Below are 19741 nucleotides of genomic sequence, written 5' to 3'. Positions count from 1 at the left end.
GATTAATTAATAGTTCGGGCGATTACGCGCGCGGCGATACTAAATATATTTATTTATTTATTAATTTATATTTATAAAATGGGAAAAGGGGGGTGATTTGGACTTTTATTAGGGGAGGGGATTTTTTATTAATAAAAACACTTTTTTACTTTTTTTTTTACTTTAACTAGAAGCCCCCCTGGGGGACTTGTATATAAACAGCATTAATCTCTCATAGAGATCAATGCTGTGTATATACACAGCAAAGATCGATCAGATCTGTCATAGATTGCTATGGCCTGCTGCAGGCCATAGCAATCTATTGCCGAGCCGGGATCAGCGTCATTCCGACGCTGAGGCCCGGCACGGGCAGAAGAACGGATCTCCCCCCCCGCGATCGCATCGCGGGGGGGAGATCCGTCCCACTAGACACCAGGGACACGGAGAGCACAGCATCTAAGTGCAGCTGTCAGGTTTGACAGCTGCACTTAGAGGCTTAAAGGGGTATTCCAGGTTATTTTGATATTAATTCTACTGATTTCTCTTGTAATATAATTAATATATCTCATTGGTTTCTATAATAAATTTTGTCTCTTTCTCTCTATTTTTATGTAAGTCACGTGTTTCTGTGACGTCACCGAACCGGAAGTGTGGGGACTTCCCCGACTCGGCCGGCCTCTTGGTGTTTATGTAGTTAGAAAGCTAGCAGAGCTTTACAAACGGCCTCCCTGCACACGGGAGGTCACATGACACCCTGTTCCCGGGCGGCCTGTCAGTGTGAAGGAGGTCGCATCCACCTCCTGTATAATCACTAAAACCCTCCACCCCCTGCCAGTATAATCCTCCCGATGTCTCCCCCGGCCCCCTCCATCCTGTGTATACAGTCCTTTTCAAAGATCTCTCACCCCATCCCCCGGTCTCGGCACCTCTTGCACTCAGCTGACAGGCTCTCTCTCTCTCTCTCTCTCTCGCTGTGTGTGAAGCAGGAGAGATTTCTTTCCTGCTCTGTACACAGTTCCTGGCAGCTGAGTTTTATCGGGGCAATTGACAGGCACTGTGTACGGAGCAGGAAAGAAATCTCTCCTGCTTCACACACAGCGAGAGAGAGAGAGAGAGAGAGAGAGAGAGAGAGCCTGTCAGCTGAGTGCAAGAGGTGCCGAGACCGGGGGATGGGGTGAGAGATCTTTGAAAAGGACTGTATACACAGGATGGAGGGGGCCGGGGGAGACATCGGTATGATTATACTGGCAGGGGGTGGAGGGTTTTAGTGATTATACAGGAGGTGGATGCGACCTCCTTCACACTGACAGGCCACCCGGGAACAGGGTGTCATGTGACCTCCCGTGCGCAGGGAGGCCGTTTGTAAAGCTCTGCTAGCTTTCTAACTACATAAACACCAAGAGGCCGGCCGAGTCGGGGAAGTCCCCACACTTCCGGTTCGGTGACGTCACAGAAACACGTGACTTACATAAAAATAGAGAGAAAGAGACAAAATTTATTATAGAAACCAATGAGATATATTAATTATATTACAAGAGAAATCAGTAGAATTAATATCAAAATAACCTGGAATACCCCTTTAATTAGCCGGCACGGCAACGGGACCCGCGCCGGCTAATAGAGGCACTGCCCGGCTGCACGTGTCAGCCGGGATCAGCGCCGTTCAGAGCGGGATCAGATACGTCATGGGTCGCTAAGGGGTTAAACATGCTATGGATACCAGACTTATGACTGACTAGATTTGAGATTACATACTGTATATGCAGAGGTGAGGATTAGAGATGAGCGAACCAGACGGATTTCTGGTTCGTATGGCATTGGCTGTATCCCAGTTTTCTAGGCGTTCCTTACGATGTATCCACCCGCTGCACGGAGGGAACAGACAGCGGGAGTCAGCCGCCGAGATTTCTGATTCATACGAACCAGAAATCCGTCTGGTTCGCTCATCTCTAGTGAGGATATGGTAATTTTCCAGGGTCAGTAATTTGGAGAGAACGTGCCCAGCACAGAAATGGTTATGTGAAGAAGAATGCAGGACAAACCTTACTGATTAGGCCCCTTTCACAGCACATTTAAGAGGTCTGCTGTCCTGTAGGTCTATTATGATCAAAAGAAGAATTGAATCTTAACAAGTGAATGTTTTCCTTTTCCTCTGTGTAATACCTGATTGCTTCTTTGCTTCTATGAAAGCTTTAAATGCAAATCTAAATCCTGAACGCGGTGTTAAAAAGGCCTAACAGAAAAATTCAAGCCAGTAAAAAAATTTCAGATTGTTAAATTTTTCTTTGTCCATAAAAGAATTACACAAAGCAAGAACCATAAAGGTTATTCTTTTGAAGATGGAATTTAATTATTTTTTTTTTTTTTCACAGTTATGCTCAGCCAATCGCGGCTGAGCACAGTTATGACGCGGCGGAGGGGGGACAGCGGCAGGGATTCGGCCGTGCGTTCGAAGATGACGTTTGGCACAAAATGGCGGACGGCCCTCAACACGGATCAGGTAATGTATAATGCACCACACACTTCCGGGTACACGGGCGGGGGTGGTGGGACACGGGAAGGGGGCGATTCACAGACATAACATACATTACAAAGTTGTATAACTTTGTAATGTGTGTTATTCTGTGAATACTTTTTTAGCGCCGCACTACCCCTTTAAACACAAGGACAGGGAAGCCTCAGTATGGACTGGGAACCTGCTTGGGCTCATAGGGCTCCATTATACATGGACCTGAGTGGGAAATCTAGTTAGGTACCCTACGCGGGCCGAAATCTAAGCGGAGAACAGTGGGGCCCTTATGGATATGGACTGGGGAGAGTTGGGGTACTCATCAGCACTGCCCGTCGATAGTTCGAGGGGGGTCCAGGTTTGAGGTCTGAGACTTTGACCTGAGTCAAGAAGGGTAAATAAAAATGGGAGGTTAAAAATTATATAGAAAAAAAAATATATAATGGAATCTGAAGAATGGATGGTGATGACCCTGTCTTGTTAATTTTGTTTCCTTTCTTGGATAACCTTGCTTAGGATATAAAATTAATATACTGAAAGGAGGTAACGTCAGCTAGTGAAGGTGTGGTATGGAAGTATATGTTACTACCTCTGAGTTCTTCTTTTTTTTAATATGTTAATGTATTAGTCATTTTTTTTTTTAAATAAAAGAAATTCTCTTAAAAAAAAAAAAAAGTGGTAGACCTTTGGTAGACTCTTGGCACCCAATGTTTACATTAAGAACATTATAAATTTTAAAAAGGTTAATATTATCAACAGAGCTTTTTATATTACAGTATTGTGGAAATAAATAACCAGACATCCACAGACTAGCAGAAACACTTATCCTGTTATTCCGCCCTCTTCAGTCTTCTAGTTGTCTGGCGTAGTTGCTGTCTCATAGCAGAATCATTAATCAGCTATTTGTACTAAAAGGCCTGAATTTGTTAGTGTGTAGTTCCTATTGGTTAGCCTTTTATGTAAAATTCCTGGTTTGTGCAGTTCGGTGTGGGTCATAGTGTATGTACTGGGGTGTAAAAAAATAATTCCTTCGGAATTACTTAATCTTTGCGTGTTTATTACATGTAAATGTTTTAGATCAGCAAACAAAAGTAAATATGAGACAAACACAACACAGGTAAACACAACATGTACAGTATTATTAAATGAAAAAAGTAACCAAAACCTACAGGGCCCTGGGTGAAAAGGTAATTGCCTCTGGGTGATAAAGTAACTGCCCCGCCAAGCATGAACCGCTTTTAAGGTCATGCAACAGCATCTCAATCAGATTAAGGCCAGGACTTTGACTAGGACACTCCAAAGTCTTAGAGGCATATGTATCATTATTTTTGTGCCATCACAATTTTTCACAGCATTTATCAAGCCACTTGTGCTATTTTTAAGCAGTTTAGGCCAGCGGTGCATATTATGACCAGCTATAATGTTCTGGACAGCTTTCCCTTGTTTAAATACTTATGTTTCTACACAGTGCTGTCTCCTTAATGTAATCCCCCACATACATTGTTATTATCGGCAGCAGTTCACTGCTTACACTAAGGCTGCTTTAGTTATGTAACCTGTTCCATCCTGGGATCCCCACTGCTACTGTTTAGTAATCATCAATATTAGAAGTCATTAGAAGTGTTTCGTCAAGGGCTTATTTCTGAAGGAACCCTCCCATGCTGTGATCTTGCTGCTGTATGTTTTCTTTCTTCTCACACGTCATCTTGCAAGCCATAAGCATAAACAGACCACAGCATGCCATCTATAGCAGTGCTTTTTAAACTATAAGGCGGGCCTTACCAGTGAGGCACCCCCTAGTTCCTGGTGAGGCACAGCTGAGAAGGAAGTTTTCTCAAAAGTGACTATAAGCTGCCCAGTCCTTTCCCTGACTTCAACAATCTCAGGTTTAGGAACATTATTGACTCATTTTATACTTTTTTAATGTTATACAGAGATTAGGAGACAAATGAAAAGGTAGACTGAGCATAGAGCATAGTTGTTATATTTGCATGGACTTCCATCACAGATGGTGAGGCCCCAGCATCCTCCTGGTCAGTCATGTGAGGCTGAGGCATCATTTTGTGTGTTGGGTAAGGGTCCATTTACACAGAAAGATTATCTGATAGATTATCTGCCAAAGATTTGAAGCCAAAGCCAGGAACAGACTATAAACAGAGATCAGGTCATAAAGGAAAGCCCGAGATTTCTCCTCTTTTCAAATCCATTCCTGGCTTTAGCTTCAAATCTTTAGCAGATAATCTTTCTGTGTAAATGGACCCTTTGGCTCCAAAAGAAATAGCTTGAGAAGCACTGATCTATAGTAATGTACTGTAAATCATACTCCAACACAGTACCAGCCTGTTCAGTCTAGTCATTGGTCGGGGGTGAAAAAGCCAGCTCAAGGGGGCTCTGCACTACTCCTGAACCCACTACTCTTTATAATGTCCTAGAAGGATTACTAGCAGGGGCGCTGACCCTCTTCACCCTAGCAATAAAACCTAGAAATAGTAAAGTGATAGAAAGTAAGAGCCTAGTCATCACCTTGTCACCACTCCAAAAGGGCAGGTTTTAGAAAGTTTCTTGAGAATATCGGTATGCATTTCAAATATAATGGAAACGGCAGAAAATAAGGCTGTGTATGCACATTTTTGTTCAAGATGTATTCCAAACGCAACCGTAAAAACATCCACATTTTACCCCCAACAACAGGACTTCTAGACCTAGTTTTAACCAACAAGCCAAACTGAATATCAAAAGTACAGGTTGGGAGGAGGTAGCAGTGACCATATAATAATACATTTAACCTTTCCAATGATGTTTATCAGTGGAGCTGCAAAAACACTAAGCTTCAGGAAGCTTTTATCAGCTTAAAGATGACCTCAATAGCATAAAAAAAACTAAGCCAATGTCCTCAAATATGAAGTACAGAAACTAAATAGAACATTTTTAAAAGCATGCTCAATAGGTCCTGTTAACCAAACAAACCTTAAGGGAATGAGTCACAGACAGGAGAAAGCCAATGTGGCATAATACAACTAAAAAAGGGCTCAATAAATTATATAAAAAAAACATTTAAAAGGTGAATTCTGTCCAAAACAATAAATCAAGGGCCGGTGGGCGCGAACATTATAAAGAATTAACACTTACCCGTCCCCGTGACCCCGCAGTGATGCATCACAAGCTCACTAACCACCGCCGGGGGGATGTACCAGCTTAGCCAGTCAGTAACTACTTTGGTGTTCAGTCCTAGTTACTGACTGGCTGTGCGGGCATTCCTGAGCTGGGTCATGACGTTGCATGACTGGGAGGCACAGAAGGCCATCGAAGGCCCAGAAGTGGTGATGCAGTATTTCAGGGGCACGGGAACTGGTATGTATTGATTCTTTATTATGTTCCCACATCCCGGTGCCTTTTAGAATTTACTTTACATTTTTTTGTTTTGGCTGGACTTCTCCTTTGAACTACTGAAACAAGGGGGCAGTGGTGAGGCAATAAAACTTCTAAAGAGAAATATTGTGTAAAAGACAAATTAAAGAAGCAGTTCACAAAAAAAATTTTTGCGCATTTCCATGCATTCTCTATAGAAGCGTGTGACTTACAGCGTTCAATTTACAAGGCAGAGAAAAGGAGTCACAGCGCCGGCGGATGCGAGCGCGCGCCAGATTTGTACGTGGGACGGGAACAGAGCCGCGCCGCGGGACATCGATCAGCTTCCGTGAGTATACATGTCAGCGGCTACTGGAGGGGCCTTAAATTTTTTTTGTAAACTGCTACTTTAAGGCAGAAAAGACTGAAACACAGATTCATCGCCAAAAAAATTTAACAACATAAAAAAAATAAGGACAACATCTGCAAAGAGTTTGAATATTCTCCCAGTGTTTGTGTGGGTTTCCTCCAGGTAATCCTGTTTCCTTCACACTCAAAACATACAGCTAGGAAAATTTAGATTGTGAGCCCTAATAGGGACAGGGACCAAAATTTACAAAATTGGCGCTAAATAAATAAAGGAATTATTATAAATTAACTATAACAAAAACCTAATAATGCAAAATCATAAAAATTATTTTTAACAGATTTTTTTTAAATATATACATTGTAGTATGGCTAAAAGGGAGGAATGTTATAGCACTAAATATATTGTAAGTACACACAAATTCAACAAAACTTCAAGGTACTACACATAGATATACAACAGCACATACCATTCTTATCTGATTCTCTTGCTCTTCTCTATCTTTTCCTCTTAGTGTATGTAAGTCCAGCTGCCTCTGTCTGGCTTCTTCCTGCGGGGCCTTGCAGATGTCATAAGATTAGTGAACCAGCAGCATGCCCAGTTCCATGCTCAGTACCTGACATGAAGGTAGGGAGTTGGCAATGTTCACAGGGTGCTGCTGACCCCTCCCCCCCCCCACCCAATTTAAATTATAGCCTCCCACCCCAAGCAACACAGTAACCATGTAAAAAAACCAACAAACATTAACAGCAACCACAAACCCATTTCCCTCCCAACATGTACATATATGCAATGGCGTATACCCAGGAGTCTGACACGCGTAACAGGTGACAAACAATACAATGACTTAAAAATAGAACTACTTTTCATCCATCCATTACAGCTCATAATAAGTAATCCTAACAACAATCAACTATGTTCACTAACTCAGTTTGTCAAAATTTGCCATGCTTTGCTCCTGCCCGAAAACTAGGCCGAAATGTGATTCAGGAGTCTTAGGGAAGCTAGGTGACTATCCCTATGGAGGCTATAATCAGGTGCAATTGTTTCATTATAGAGGGAAATAAGGGCCTATTTACACATCAGTATATTTTTCACTCTGCAAATTTGAGTCCGCTATTTTTCATTAGCAATCCGCAAATTTCCATCCACACAGAATCCGTATTGCATCCGGGGTTTTTTGCTAATCCACAAAAATGAAAAACTGTGGTTAATAGTAATGAGTCACTATTTACGGATTGTGGATCTGTACTTTTGCGGATCGCATTCGCAAAAATATGGATCCCATAGGGTGCTATTGGGGTATCCGCAGTAGGGCCAGTCTTTTTTTTGTGGTACGGATCGCAGCCCTGTACTCAACTAAGGATGTGTGAATAGGGCCACTGAAATACATTAATCCTATTTTCTGTCTGCAATCGGACGTGTTAATAGGGCCTAAGAACTGGTTGAACACAAGTTACTAGACAGGATAAAGCAACTATATAATAAAGGCAGGTGGACTTGCTTTTTAAAGTAACTATGTAACTACTATAAATTTATTGTCAGTTCTCCATGATCACATGGTATGATTGTCTGAATAAAATTATAAACTAAGTACGTTTTTACGAATAAAAGGCATCAGTTTCCATATTAATGGCATTATTTATACTCAGAACACAATGGTAGCGATTATTGTTTTCTTTCTTTGTACCTGAATTCAATAGGTAGCCGCTATATCAGTCTTCCTATGAAATGTATCAATCAATAGTTCTTTGATTGTGTTGTTTGTTTTGTCACCACAGCCTCAATATAATTTGTAACCACAGCTGTTTATCAAGCTGTTAAACTGAAAAAAAAACTGTATTCTTTGGGTTAGTGTGCTGTTATTAGTAAAATATGTAATTAGGCCCTCTACTAATGCTTACAGAGCAGCAATTACAATGTCACTTTGCAAAAACACAGATAGAATTTTCTTGGCTTAGATAATATGTGTGATTAGCAAAGGATGAAGTGGTCTGTGTCCACTTGTTTGACAAATGTACTAAACTTTTTTGGTTGTGCAATGGCATAGTACGAAGCCAAATAGACACCGGAATACATTATGAATGAAAAGATTAAGGCCCGTTGCACGTGACTGTAATACATAGTTCACATGCTGTCCACAGTATAGGACCTATTGTATTCTACGGGCCAACGCACATGACCATTGATACTGCGGCCTGTGCATTTTCCCGGAGCCCCGACTTCTAAGGGCTCCTGCAAAGCCATGGTTTTGGGCAAAGAAAAAAAAAAAATCACAAATCTGCAAATCGAAAATGCTGGAGAAAGGCTACACACAGGAGCAGAAATGTTGCATCATTGAAAGGCTTGATAATACAGTAGAATAAATCTTGTTTGGAATTACACATTGGAGTGCTAAAGGACTTTGTATTGATTACAAGGAGAATAGCAGTTCCCATCTCCAACCTGATTGCACCCGATACATTTCAGCTATTTAAATATATATACCTATATCTATACATATTTACTATACATATAACTATTTGCTGAAGGCCTCATAAATAAAATACTATAAACACCTTTAGGGTAGCTTCACATGTACCCGATCACAGCAGATTTCACTGCAATACTCTTTCTTGTCATTTTCTACCAGTTTACATACTCGCAGTGGATTTTTCTGCTGCGAGTATGTAAAGCCCCTTCCCACTTAACCAACCGGTGCCTGGCTAATACGTTACCTTGGTGCGATCCCTCTTGTTTCTCAGGCTCCCAGCTCCTTAGTGTCCTGCCGCAGCCACCAGGGAGCTGGGAGCCTGAGAAGCAAGTAGGAGTGCAGCCAGGTAACATATTATCCAGGCAGAGGTGGGTTAAGTGAGCAGGGGCTTTACATACTCGGAGCGGAATGAAAAATGTGCTGCGAGTATAAAATGACAGGACATGGGATCACAGAGGATTTCGCTGTGGAACTCGCAGAGTGAAATCAGCTGCGGATCCTGTATGTGTGAAACTGGCATTACACTTTAGCTGTATAATAAAAGTAAATGTGTCTGTCCATTCTCTATAAAATTTCGTATGCCTGACCCGCTTGACCCTAAATTTGACATGCACATACATTGGGTGCCCGGAAAGGTTAGAGCGAAGGTCCCATCCTTGCCAGATGCACAAGAGAAGAGGGAGTGGGGGTAGACCACCCCATAGATATGAATGGGAGACTCTCCACACTGCACACACAGGTGACATACTTGTAGCTGCGTGTCTCCCCAGAAATCAGATCAGATTTTACCTCACAAAGATGATGTCAGTGTCTGACCACACACTATAATGGTAGTTGGGAAGGTATACTAAAGCCTTAGCATTTTTTTGTTGGCCAATAAAGGTATCATTCCTAAAATACCTTGATCACAAGTATTTACCATGATATGGATTTTTCTGGCTAACACGGTACCATACTATACATTTTTTTCAAAGCCTTAGCAACAAACACGATTACTACTTTCATTTTCAAAGGGAGCTGGAATCTGATTGGTAGCTAGGGGCGGCTGGCTTATTTTTCTTTTACAATATCTCAGTGAAAACATCTTCCATTCCTCTGCTCTTTGGGCACTTACTACAGTTGTAATAAATAAAATAATGTGTCGTGGACATCTTTATGGGTAATGAGAATGTATGACTTAAGGCAATCAGAGAATTTTATTGTTGTGACTAGAAAAAAAAATATATACTTTCTCCAAAAATCCTACTTTGAACTGGAAAATATTTAGGCCCTATTCACCCATATATAGTGCAGCCCATGACCGCAGACCGTAGGTGCGCTACGGAAGGTATATCGGTAAATCAGTCCTTCACAGAACACTACATCAAACATAATGATCTGTTCCACAAAATCGGGTCCGCAATAGGACCTGTGCTTTTTTTTCCAGTAAGGATCATGGTCCCATACACAACTACAGATGTATGAACGAGGCCATTGAAATCTATTGGCCTTATGTTCTTTCCGCAGTTGCAGGTCTGCAACTATGGACAGAACCACAGATGTGTGAATACGGCTTTAGGGGCACATTTATCAATGTGTGTGTTTTTTTACGCAGCTCTACACCGGGTCTTTGCACAAAAATTTGCTCTGGAGCAAATCCTGATTAACCCTTTATAGGACTAGGCCGAAAATGACCCAGTGGAACGCGCAAATTTTCATTTTTGCTTTTTTTCCTCCTCCCCTTCTAAGAGCTCTAGGAGTTTCAGTTTTCTATCTACAAGGCCATGTAAGGGCTTGTTTTTTTACAGGAATAGGGGTACTTTGTAATGGTGCCTTTCATTTTACCATAACAAGTAGGATGGAACTCCAAATATATGATTTATGAAGATATAAATTGGTGAAATCGTAAAAAAGAATGCAATATGGTAACGTCTGGGGGGTTCCTGTGTCTACGTAATTCACTATACGGTAAAAGTGACATGATACCATTATTGTATTGGTCAGTCCGAACACAACCATATGCAGGTTTACACAAATTTTCTAATGTTATATATTTTTTTTTTACTTAAATCCTTTTTTTTTGCAATTAATTGTTAATAAAATGGGCTTATTGTGACGTTTGTAATGGTTTTATTTTTTCACCTACAGGGCTGTATGGGGTGTCATTTTTTCTGCCATGATCTCTAGATCTCTAGTTTTTATTAATACCATATTTGTGAAGATCAGACTTTTTATATATATAATATATATATATACCTGTATATAATGTAACAAAAAAAACCGGTAATCCTGCCACTTTTTTCGCGCTTTTCATTTACGCTGTTCGCCGTTAGTGATAACGCGTTATATTTTAATAGATCAGACAATTACGCACGCTGCAGTATATTATATATTTGTTTATTTTTATATGTTTTATTTATATAATAGGAAAGGGGGGTGATTTCAACTTTTATTGGGGGAGGGGCTTTAGGTTAGTGTAATAATGGTTTTAACTTAGTCAGGCACGCAGTGACACTGTGGGGGGCCCGATCGTTAACCCCTTAGTGACCGCCGCACGTGTTTTAACGGCGGCCACTAATGGGCTTTATTCCGATGCATACGGGCGGGGGATCAGCATTCTCCGCTCCGGGCAGTTTAACCCGTTAAATGCCGCTGTCAAACCATGACAGCGGCATCTAACGGGTCCCGGTCGGAGCCGTGGATCACTTACGTGATCACGATGTCCCGCGGCGCCGTCCGGTCCTCCGATGTCTCCATGGTGATCCCGGGGTCCTAATGAAGGCCCCCGGAGTCACCATGGAGATGCCTCATGCTGACAGGGGTGGCCATGGCTATTGCCTGTCAGCAGGAGGCATGATACAATACATTGCAGTACACTAGGTACTGCAGTGTATTGTATCAGTGATCAAAGTATTTTACACTAGTGTACAGTAATGTACACTAGTGTAAAAGTAAAAGTGAAAAAAATGTGCACCAAACACAACACAGCCCCCCCAGCAATAAAAATGCATTACATTCCCCATACACTATAAAACTTTACATAAAAGTGATCAAAAACACAAATCCTATACATATGTGGTATCGTTACGTTCGTAACGACCCAATCTATAAAACTATATCAATAATTAAACTGCACGACACACGCTGTAAAAAAAAAAAAAAAAAAAACAGTATTAGAATAGCTGTATTTTATCAATCCACTTTAGAAAATAACTTGGTATCAATAGAAACTACAGATCTTCCCGCAAAAAATAAGCCCAAAACCTGCTCTGTCGCACAAAAGATGAGAACGCTATGGATCTTGCAATGTGGCGACAGTTTTTGTGGGTTTTTGCTAAAAAGATAGTTTCTATTGCGCCAAAAGTGGTAATAGTTAAAAAAGACCTATACAAATGTGGTATCGCCGTAACCGTAGTGACCCAGAGAATACATGTATTATGTTATTAGTGACCGCCGATACAGATTTTTATGGCGATTACTAATGGGCTCTATTCTGCTGCCATCAGCTCTTTATGGCGATGGTGCAGAATAGTGCAGCGGCGCCGGTAAGGCCCGCAGCCCCATCCTCTCAGCTACCGGAGGTAGCTGAGGGGTTAGGGCAGAGTGTGGGCTCAGTCCCGGACAGTCCCCTCACCGGTGATGGCCGTTACCAGTATAACGCCTGCCACCGGTAACGGACATTGCCAGAGCTGCTGAACGCTTTCATCTCTTCTCACCGTGAATCCACGGTGAGAGGAGATAAAAACACATGTTCCCCCCCGTCCATAGAATTAACCCTAGTGACCTGGTCACTGATCCTCCCCTCCCTCGGCGGCCATCTGATCCAAGATGGCCGCCACCATCACTGTGAACAAACACTGTTCACAGTGATGGATTCCAAAAATGATCAAAGCTCCATTCTCTCTACCACCGGAGGTGGTGGAGAGCATGGGGCAATGATTGGGGACCACCGATGGGTGTAGTCCCAGTACAAGCGATTAGCGGTATATACTATATACCGCTGATCGCTTGTTCCAAATGGTGCCGGCACTTTTTTACCCCTGTCACCAAAGTCAAGTGCCCCGGATTACCTGTAACTACCCAAGATTACCCGTAACCACCCCAGATTACCTGTAACCACCCCAGATTGCCCATCACCTCTACGGATTGCCTGTAACCACCCCAGATGGCTCGTAACCCCCCCAGATAGCCCGTAACCATCCCAGACATCCCGTAACCATCCCAGACAGCCCGTAACCACAACAGATTGCCACAGACTGCCCATAGCTACCCCAAATTGCCTGCAACCACCCCAGATTGCCCGTCGCCACCCCAGAGTGCCCGTCGCCACCCCAGAGTGCCCGTCGCCACCCCAGAGTGCCCGTCGCCACCCCAGATAGCCAGTAAACACCCCCAGATAGCCAGTAAACACCCCCAGATAGCCCGTAACCACCCCATATAGCCAGTAAACACCCCCAGATTGCCCATAACCACCCCAGACTGCCCGTAACCACCCCAGATTGCCCTTAACCACCCCAGATTGCCCGTAACCTCCCCAGATAAGCACAGACTGCTCGTAACCACCCCAGATTGCCCATAACCACACCAGATTGCCTGTCGCAACCTCAGATAGCCAGTAAACACCCCGAGATTGTCCATTACCACCCCAGATAGCCAAAAAACATCCACATATTGCCTGTAACTAAAATGACACTCCTTCTCTTCTGAGCCCTGCTGTGTGCCCATACAGTGGTTAATGCCCACATATGGGGTACCACTGTACTCAGGAGAACCTCCGTTACAAATGTTGGGGTGCTTTTTCTCCCCTGTTCCTAGTGAAATTGAGAAATTTTAAACTAAACAAACATGTTATTGGAAAAATTAATTTTTTTCATTTTTACGGTCTAGTTTTGAATACTTTCCTCCAACACTGTGGGGTCAAAATGCTCACCACACCCCAAGATGTATTATTTGAGGGGTGTACTTTCCAAAATGGGGTGACTTTTGGGGGGTTCTATTCTGCTGACACTACAGGGGCACTGCAAACGCACCTGGCGTTTAGAAACTTCTTTAGCAAAATCTGAACTGGAAATGCTAATTGGTGCTCCTTCCCTTCTGAGCCCCGCTGTGTGCCCATACAGTGGTTTACGCCCACATATGGGGTACCGTTGTACACAGGAGAACCTGCGTTACAAAATTTGGGGTGCATTTTCTCTTGTGTTTATTATGAAAATGAGATACTTTAATCTTAACAAATAAATTATTGGAAAATTTCTATTTTCCATTTTTTTCCGGCCTAATTGTGAATACTTTCCTACAGCCCCTGTAGGGTTAAAATGCTCATTATACCCCTAGATTAATTTTTTAAGGTGTCTAGTTTCCAAAATGGGGTCACTTATGGGGGTTTCCAGTATACAAGCCTCCTAAATCAACTTAAAAAAAGAACTGGTCCCTAAAAAAAAAATCAGTTTTGGAAATTTCATGAAAATTTGATAATTTGCTGATACATTTCTAAGCCCCGTAACACCCTAAAAAAGTAAAATATGTTTACGAAATGAAGCCAGAATAAAGAGGACATATTGATAATGTGACTTACGAACTAATTTTTGTCATGTGACTTTCTTTTTTTAGAAGCAAAGAATTTCAAAGTTCGTAAAGTGCAAATATTTCATGATATTTTGATGTTTTTCACAAAAAACACACAAGACAGTGAACAAATTTTGCCACTAACATAACGTACCATATGTTACGAAAAAACAATCTCAGAATTGCTAACATACGCATAAAGTGAGACAGGTCAGATTTTGAAAAATGAGCCTGGGCATGAAAGTGTCACTGTCGTAAAAAAATTTTTTGCAGAAATCAATAGTCCAGGCGATTTTAAGAAACTTTGTAATTGGGTTTATTAGGCAAATCAGCCATTATCTGCATGTAAAAAGCCTTTTCCCAGGTCCCCCCTCCTCTCCTTTCTGTCATCCGCTCCTCAGAATCAGGAAATCTCGACAGATTTTTCATCAGTCGGATCTGTCTGGTCTATGAAGAGAGGAGGGGGAAGGAGAGAGATTAGGGGGCAGCTGAGAACGGAGAACAAAGTATTGCTCAGCAGGGGAGCTATTCAGAGCCCTAATTAGAGGTCAGAGGTCCATGATGCCTGTCAAAGGAGAGAGCCCGAGATGTGAATGTAAATTAACTCTTTGTTGTCCTGTTTTGCTGCTTTTACTTTCTCTCTCCATAGGAAAACCATGAAGACAGGGAGGAGAGTTTCAAACTGCTTTTTCATGATAAAAATTAATTTTTAGGCTAATAAAACCAATTACAAAGTTTCTGTACTATTCATTTCTGCAATAAAAATTTTAACGAAAGTGACACTTTAAGGCTCAAATAGGCTTGGTCTCTAAGGGGTTAAGTGACAGAGGACTGCCCCTGTCACTTACACTTAAATGCTGCAGCGTTTAAGGGGTTAATGACACGCTGCAGCGCAATCACTGCAGCCTGTCATTAACGGTGAGGTGCCGGCCCCCACCTCCTGTGAAGCGCGCTCCGCTCCCAGAAAGGACGTCTGGGCACAGACTTCCAGGGCATATCGGTACATCCTTGGTCGTCTAGGGGTTAAAAAAAAAAAAAAAAAAAAAGTATGCCTGTAAGTTTAACATAATATTTTAAGGCTATGTTCACACTACGTAAAATAACGCCCGTTGTTTTCACCGGCCGGACTTTTGCAACCAAAACTACGGCTGTAGAATTACGATCGTATGGGCTAGTCATGAAACTACGGTCGTTGTTTAATTTTGATTCCTAGCATGTTTATAAACGGGATGAAACTGGTCATTTACTTTAAATACTGAGAAACCACTCAGAAATTTTTTTTACATCAAAATCAAGTTTAATTCGGCAGATATAAGTTTTACGTTCGTGGCCGCATTGAAATCCACGGCCGTTGTTGCAGTATTACCGGTCGTAAATAATTGACATGTTCATTTTTCACGGGGCCGTATAAACAACGGCCGTTATCTGATACATAGTGTGAATTCAACGGCCGTAGTTACATTGCAGTCATTATAGGGAACCTCAAAACAACGGCCATAGTTTTGTGGCGTGGGCAACGGCGGTTGTTTTACATAGTGTGAACATAGCCTAAACCTGTATGGATGAGGGCAAACCAAAAACAGATTAGACAAGGTTCACATCTGCATTTGACTCTCCGCATAAATTCTGATTCTCTGTTGTGTTTAGACAACAGAGAGACGGAAATAAACAAATGACTTGCAAACTTATATAAACTAAAAGCCCTTCCGTTTAGATTCGTCCTTATGGAGTTCAGTAAAAAAAAGAAAATGGATGTATACTCTCCATTCATTGCCCTTTACTTTAACAATCTGAAAATTTGCACAAGCAAAAAAACAGACTACAAATAGACTTTACTAATCTAAATAAAACACAATGAGACACCAGCCCCGAACCCCTTCCCCCCCAAAGAGCTGACTGGCGGTCTCAGCCGCCAGTCATCATAATCCTAATGTTAAGCACTCGGCCATGGCAAGAATCACTAGGGACGCCGCAGACGTGCCCCTAGCAACCAGTCGGCCTGGTTACTAGGGACGCCATTGGCACGCTCCGGCACAGTCAGTAGTCGTGCATGCCAGCCGCTGCTGGCTCCTAACATCTGTAATGCCAAGAGGATTAAGGGAGTTCATCAGCAACTTGACCGCATATGAATCCTCATGGCATTACAAAGAAGCTACAAAGTTGCCGATACAGCTGGCCAGGGACTTGTTTACATCAGCCATCTGGAAGGGAGGGGGGAGGAGAGGGAGATGGAGAAAAAAGCTCACACACAGTTTTTTTAAATCTTCAGCAGAAAGCAGCAGCTCAGAACTGGGGGAACAAGATTGAATAGATAATAAGTATGAAATGAATTGTTAGTTTCACCATGGGCAGCAGAATATGAAAAGTTATGGTTGAGTGGAATACTCCTTTAGGCCATGTTCACATGGCGTATTGTACCGGCTATTCCGTGACCCAGCCGGTCTCTGCAAAGATGATCTTTATGGCTGTAGAGTTCTGATGCGGGCGCATGGGCGTGCGCCCGCATCAGAACTTCCCATAGCACACTGTGAAGCAAGCGGCGTGTCAGTTCTTTGCAGGGCCGCTTGGGATCCCAGCCAGAGCGCATACCATGTGTATACACTCTGGCCGGGATCCTATTGAACATGCAGTGTAGGTATGCATACAAAGTACGGCAGTTGTTGCTGATTGCAACAATGGCTGTTATTTTACGTTGTGTGAAGATAGCCTTAAAGCGACTCTGTACCCACAATATGACCCCTAAACCGCTTGTACCTTTGGATAACTGCTTTTAATCCAAGATCTGTCCTGCGGTCCGTTTGGCAGGTGTTGCAGTTATTGTCATTAAAATTTACTTTTAAAATTGCAGCTCCGTGCCCTACGGGCGTATCTGTGCCCTAACTTTGCACCACCCCTCCGTCCCTCCTCTCCGCCCTCCTCATCATTAGGAATGATCTAGGCAGATTATTCACCACCTGTGTTCCCACAGCACATGGGCTAAATCGTTAAGACACCTGTGCAATGTTCAAACAGAAGTAAATGTTCCAGTGGTATTCCTAATGATGAAGAGGGTGGGGAGGAGGGACGGAGGGGGTGGTGCAAAGTTAGGGCACAGATACGCCCGTAGGGCACAGAGCACGGGGCTGCAATTTTAAAAGTAAATTTTTATGACAATAACTGCATCACCTGCCGAATGGACCGCAGGACAGATCTTGGATTAAAAGCAGCTATCCGAAGGTACAAGTGGTTTGGGGGGGACAGATTGTGGGTACAGAGTCGCTTTAAACTGCTTAGTGTTTTTCTGTTTTGTCTGTTGCCCAAATGGAACTGGGAAGGAAAGTGAAATGCAGATGTGAACCCAGCCATACTTCGACCAGATGAACAGTAACAAAGTGTTATAAAGAAAAGGTAAAGTATTCGGGCCAGGAGGAAGCATTCACTGGAGTGCATTTCCAAAAAGATTTGCATTAAGGAGCTTTTAAGGGAATACTGCAATTTACTAATCTATCTTTCATTATATAAAAGTGGGTTGCTTTGAACACAAGCTTTGTAAAACAACTATTTCTACACAGTATTTTTCTTCAGTATTTTTCAACCAAGACCAGGACTGAATAGAAAATTCAGAAAATCTATGTTTACACACTAAGGAAATTAAGTGGATGGTCAATAATGGCAAAAAAAAAATTGCTATTATTTTAAAACGGACGTTGTTTTGAAATAATGGCCGTTACTTGCCATTAAATGACGGCCATCTACTCAATTTTAATCATGTGTGAACATCCTTCCTGTGTTAAAATCATTGCAATCCATCCACCGTATGGGTATGAGTAAGAATCAAGTGTGCACATAGCCTTAAAGAGGATGTACCATCAGGCACACTCTCTTTAAAATTACACATGAATCGAACAGCGTCGGCAAGGGGGAGGAGGTGCCACGGTACTTTTATTGAACCGCGGCCCGGTTCCCACATACGGCACTGTTACCGGGCCGGGGGTTAAGCAATCAATGGAGCAGCGTCATGGAGGGGCCGGGGTTTCCTCCCACTGGGGGCAGGCCGGCCCGTCTCCAGTGCTTCACCCTCGGCCCAGTAACAATGAATAGAAAAGCGCCGTTCTATTCATGTGTAACTTAAAAAGAGTGTACCTGATGGTACATCCTCTTTAAGCTGCATATACACGCCTGTTATATATGGGTGATAAATGGTCCAAATGCCAGGTGTATATCACAAACAGAACTCTTCATCTCTTACGGGACCCTGAAACAGCTTAAAGAGGTTGTCCAGCGCTACAAAAACATGGCCACTTTCCCCCCTCTCTTGTCTCCAGATTGGGTGGGGTTTCAAACTCAGTTCTATTGAAGGAAATGGAGCATAATTGCAAACTACACCTGAACTGGAGACAAGAGAGGGGGAAAAGTGGCCATGTTTTTGTAGCGCTGGATAACTCCTTTAGGGTGCTTCCACACACCGGATCCGCAGCGGATTTTACAGTGCGGATTTAATGCTGTGTTAATTCATTTAGTCAAATCTGCTGCGGATCCGCAGCAGAAAATCCGCAGCGGATCCGGTAGGTGTGAAGGCACCCTTAACCACTACGCTACGGTTCTGAGGTGAAGAATTTAGTCCATAATATACAGTACATAGAACCTACTAAAAAATATTTAGCTGCTTTAAACAGATTACATAACTGACAACCAAATGTAACATACCCCTATTTGTTAGTACAATTTTATAAATTGATTTCTAGTCAGATTTATGAAACAAGCAGCATGTTAGCAAGATCAGATAGATCAGTGTCAAACTCAAATACACAGTGGGCCAAAATTAAAAAATTGGACAAAGTCGCGGGCCAACCTTGATAAATATTGAAGCACGAATGCAATGGTCGTGACACTGTCAGAGAAGCATACGGCACTGTCAGTGGTGTGCATCTCCCAGCCCCGTGCACTATGATAACTGACATGATAAATTGCTATGATATGATTAAACCCAAACCCATGTAATAGCCAACCCTCCCCCCCAATATTGCCCCATGTTGTACCCAACCCAACCAAAATTGCCCCACATATTAGCCAGCCTTCCCAATAGTGCCTTAATAGTAGCCAGCCCCCAAGTGTCCTATATAGTAGCCAGCCCTCCCCAATAGTATCATATAGTAGCCAGACCTTCCCAGCAGTCTTATATAGTAGCCAGCCATTCCCCATAATCTCTTATATTGTAGCCAGCCCTCCCCAATAGTCTCTTTTATAGTAGCCAGCCCTCACCCATAGTCTCTTATATAGTAGCTAGGCCTCCCCCATAGTCTCATATAGTAGCCAATCCTCCCCCATAGTGTCTCATAGTAGCCATCCCTCCCCCATAGTCTCATATAGTAGCCATGGCGGGCCAGATGTAATTCAAACTGTGGGTTGCCTGGCGGGCCAAAAATAATGGCACCACGGGCCAGAGTTTGACATGACTGAGATATATAGTATCAAAATTACCATAGTCCATCCACCTCAACAGTAAATCCACTACCACTGAACTAAAGACAGGCTAACGAAA

At 42.6% G+C, this 19741-nt stretch overlaps 1 protein-coding gene across 1 annotated transcript in view; it reads right to left on the bottom strand.

Annotated features, from left to right (window-relative positions):
- The window catches only part of NALCN (sodium leak channel, non-selective), a 420693-nt gene that overhangs the window by 384573 nt on the left and 16379 nt on the right, over positions 1-19741 (bottom strand). The window contains exon 2 of the mRNA XM_069970713.1: positions 6673-6819. Within this exon, the coding sequence (XP_069826814.1) occupies positions 6673-6675 (3 nt within the window). The 5' untranslated portion in view covers positions 6676-6819. The remainder of the gene's footprint in view (positions 1-6672; positions 6820-19741) is intronic.

This window comes from Dendropsophus ebraccatus, chromosome 5 (genome assembly GCF_027789765.1).
Source record: "Dendropsophus ebraccatus isolate aDenEbr1 chromosome 5, aDenEbr1.pat, whole genome shotgun sequence".
Classification (NCBI taxonomy): Eukaryota; Metazoa; Chordata; class Amphibia; order Anura; family Hylidae; genus Dendropsophus; species Dendropsophus ebraccatus.
The sequence above is the reverse complement of the archived record's forward strand: the minus strand, read 5'-3'. Positions and strand labels throughout refer to the sequence as shown.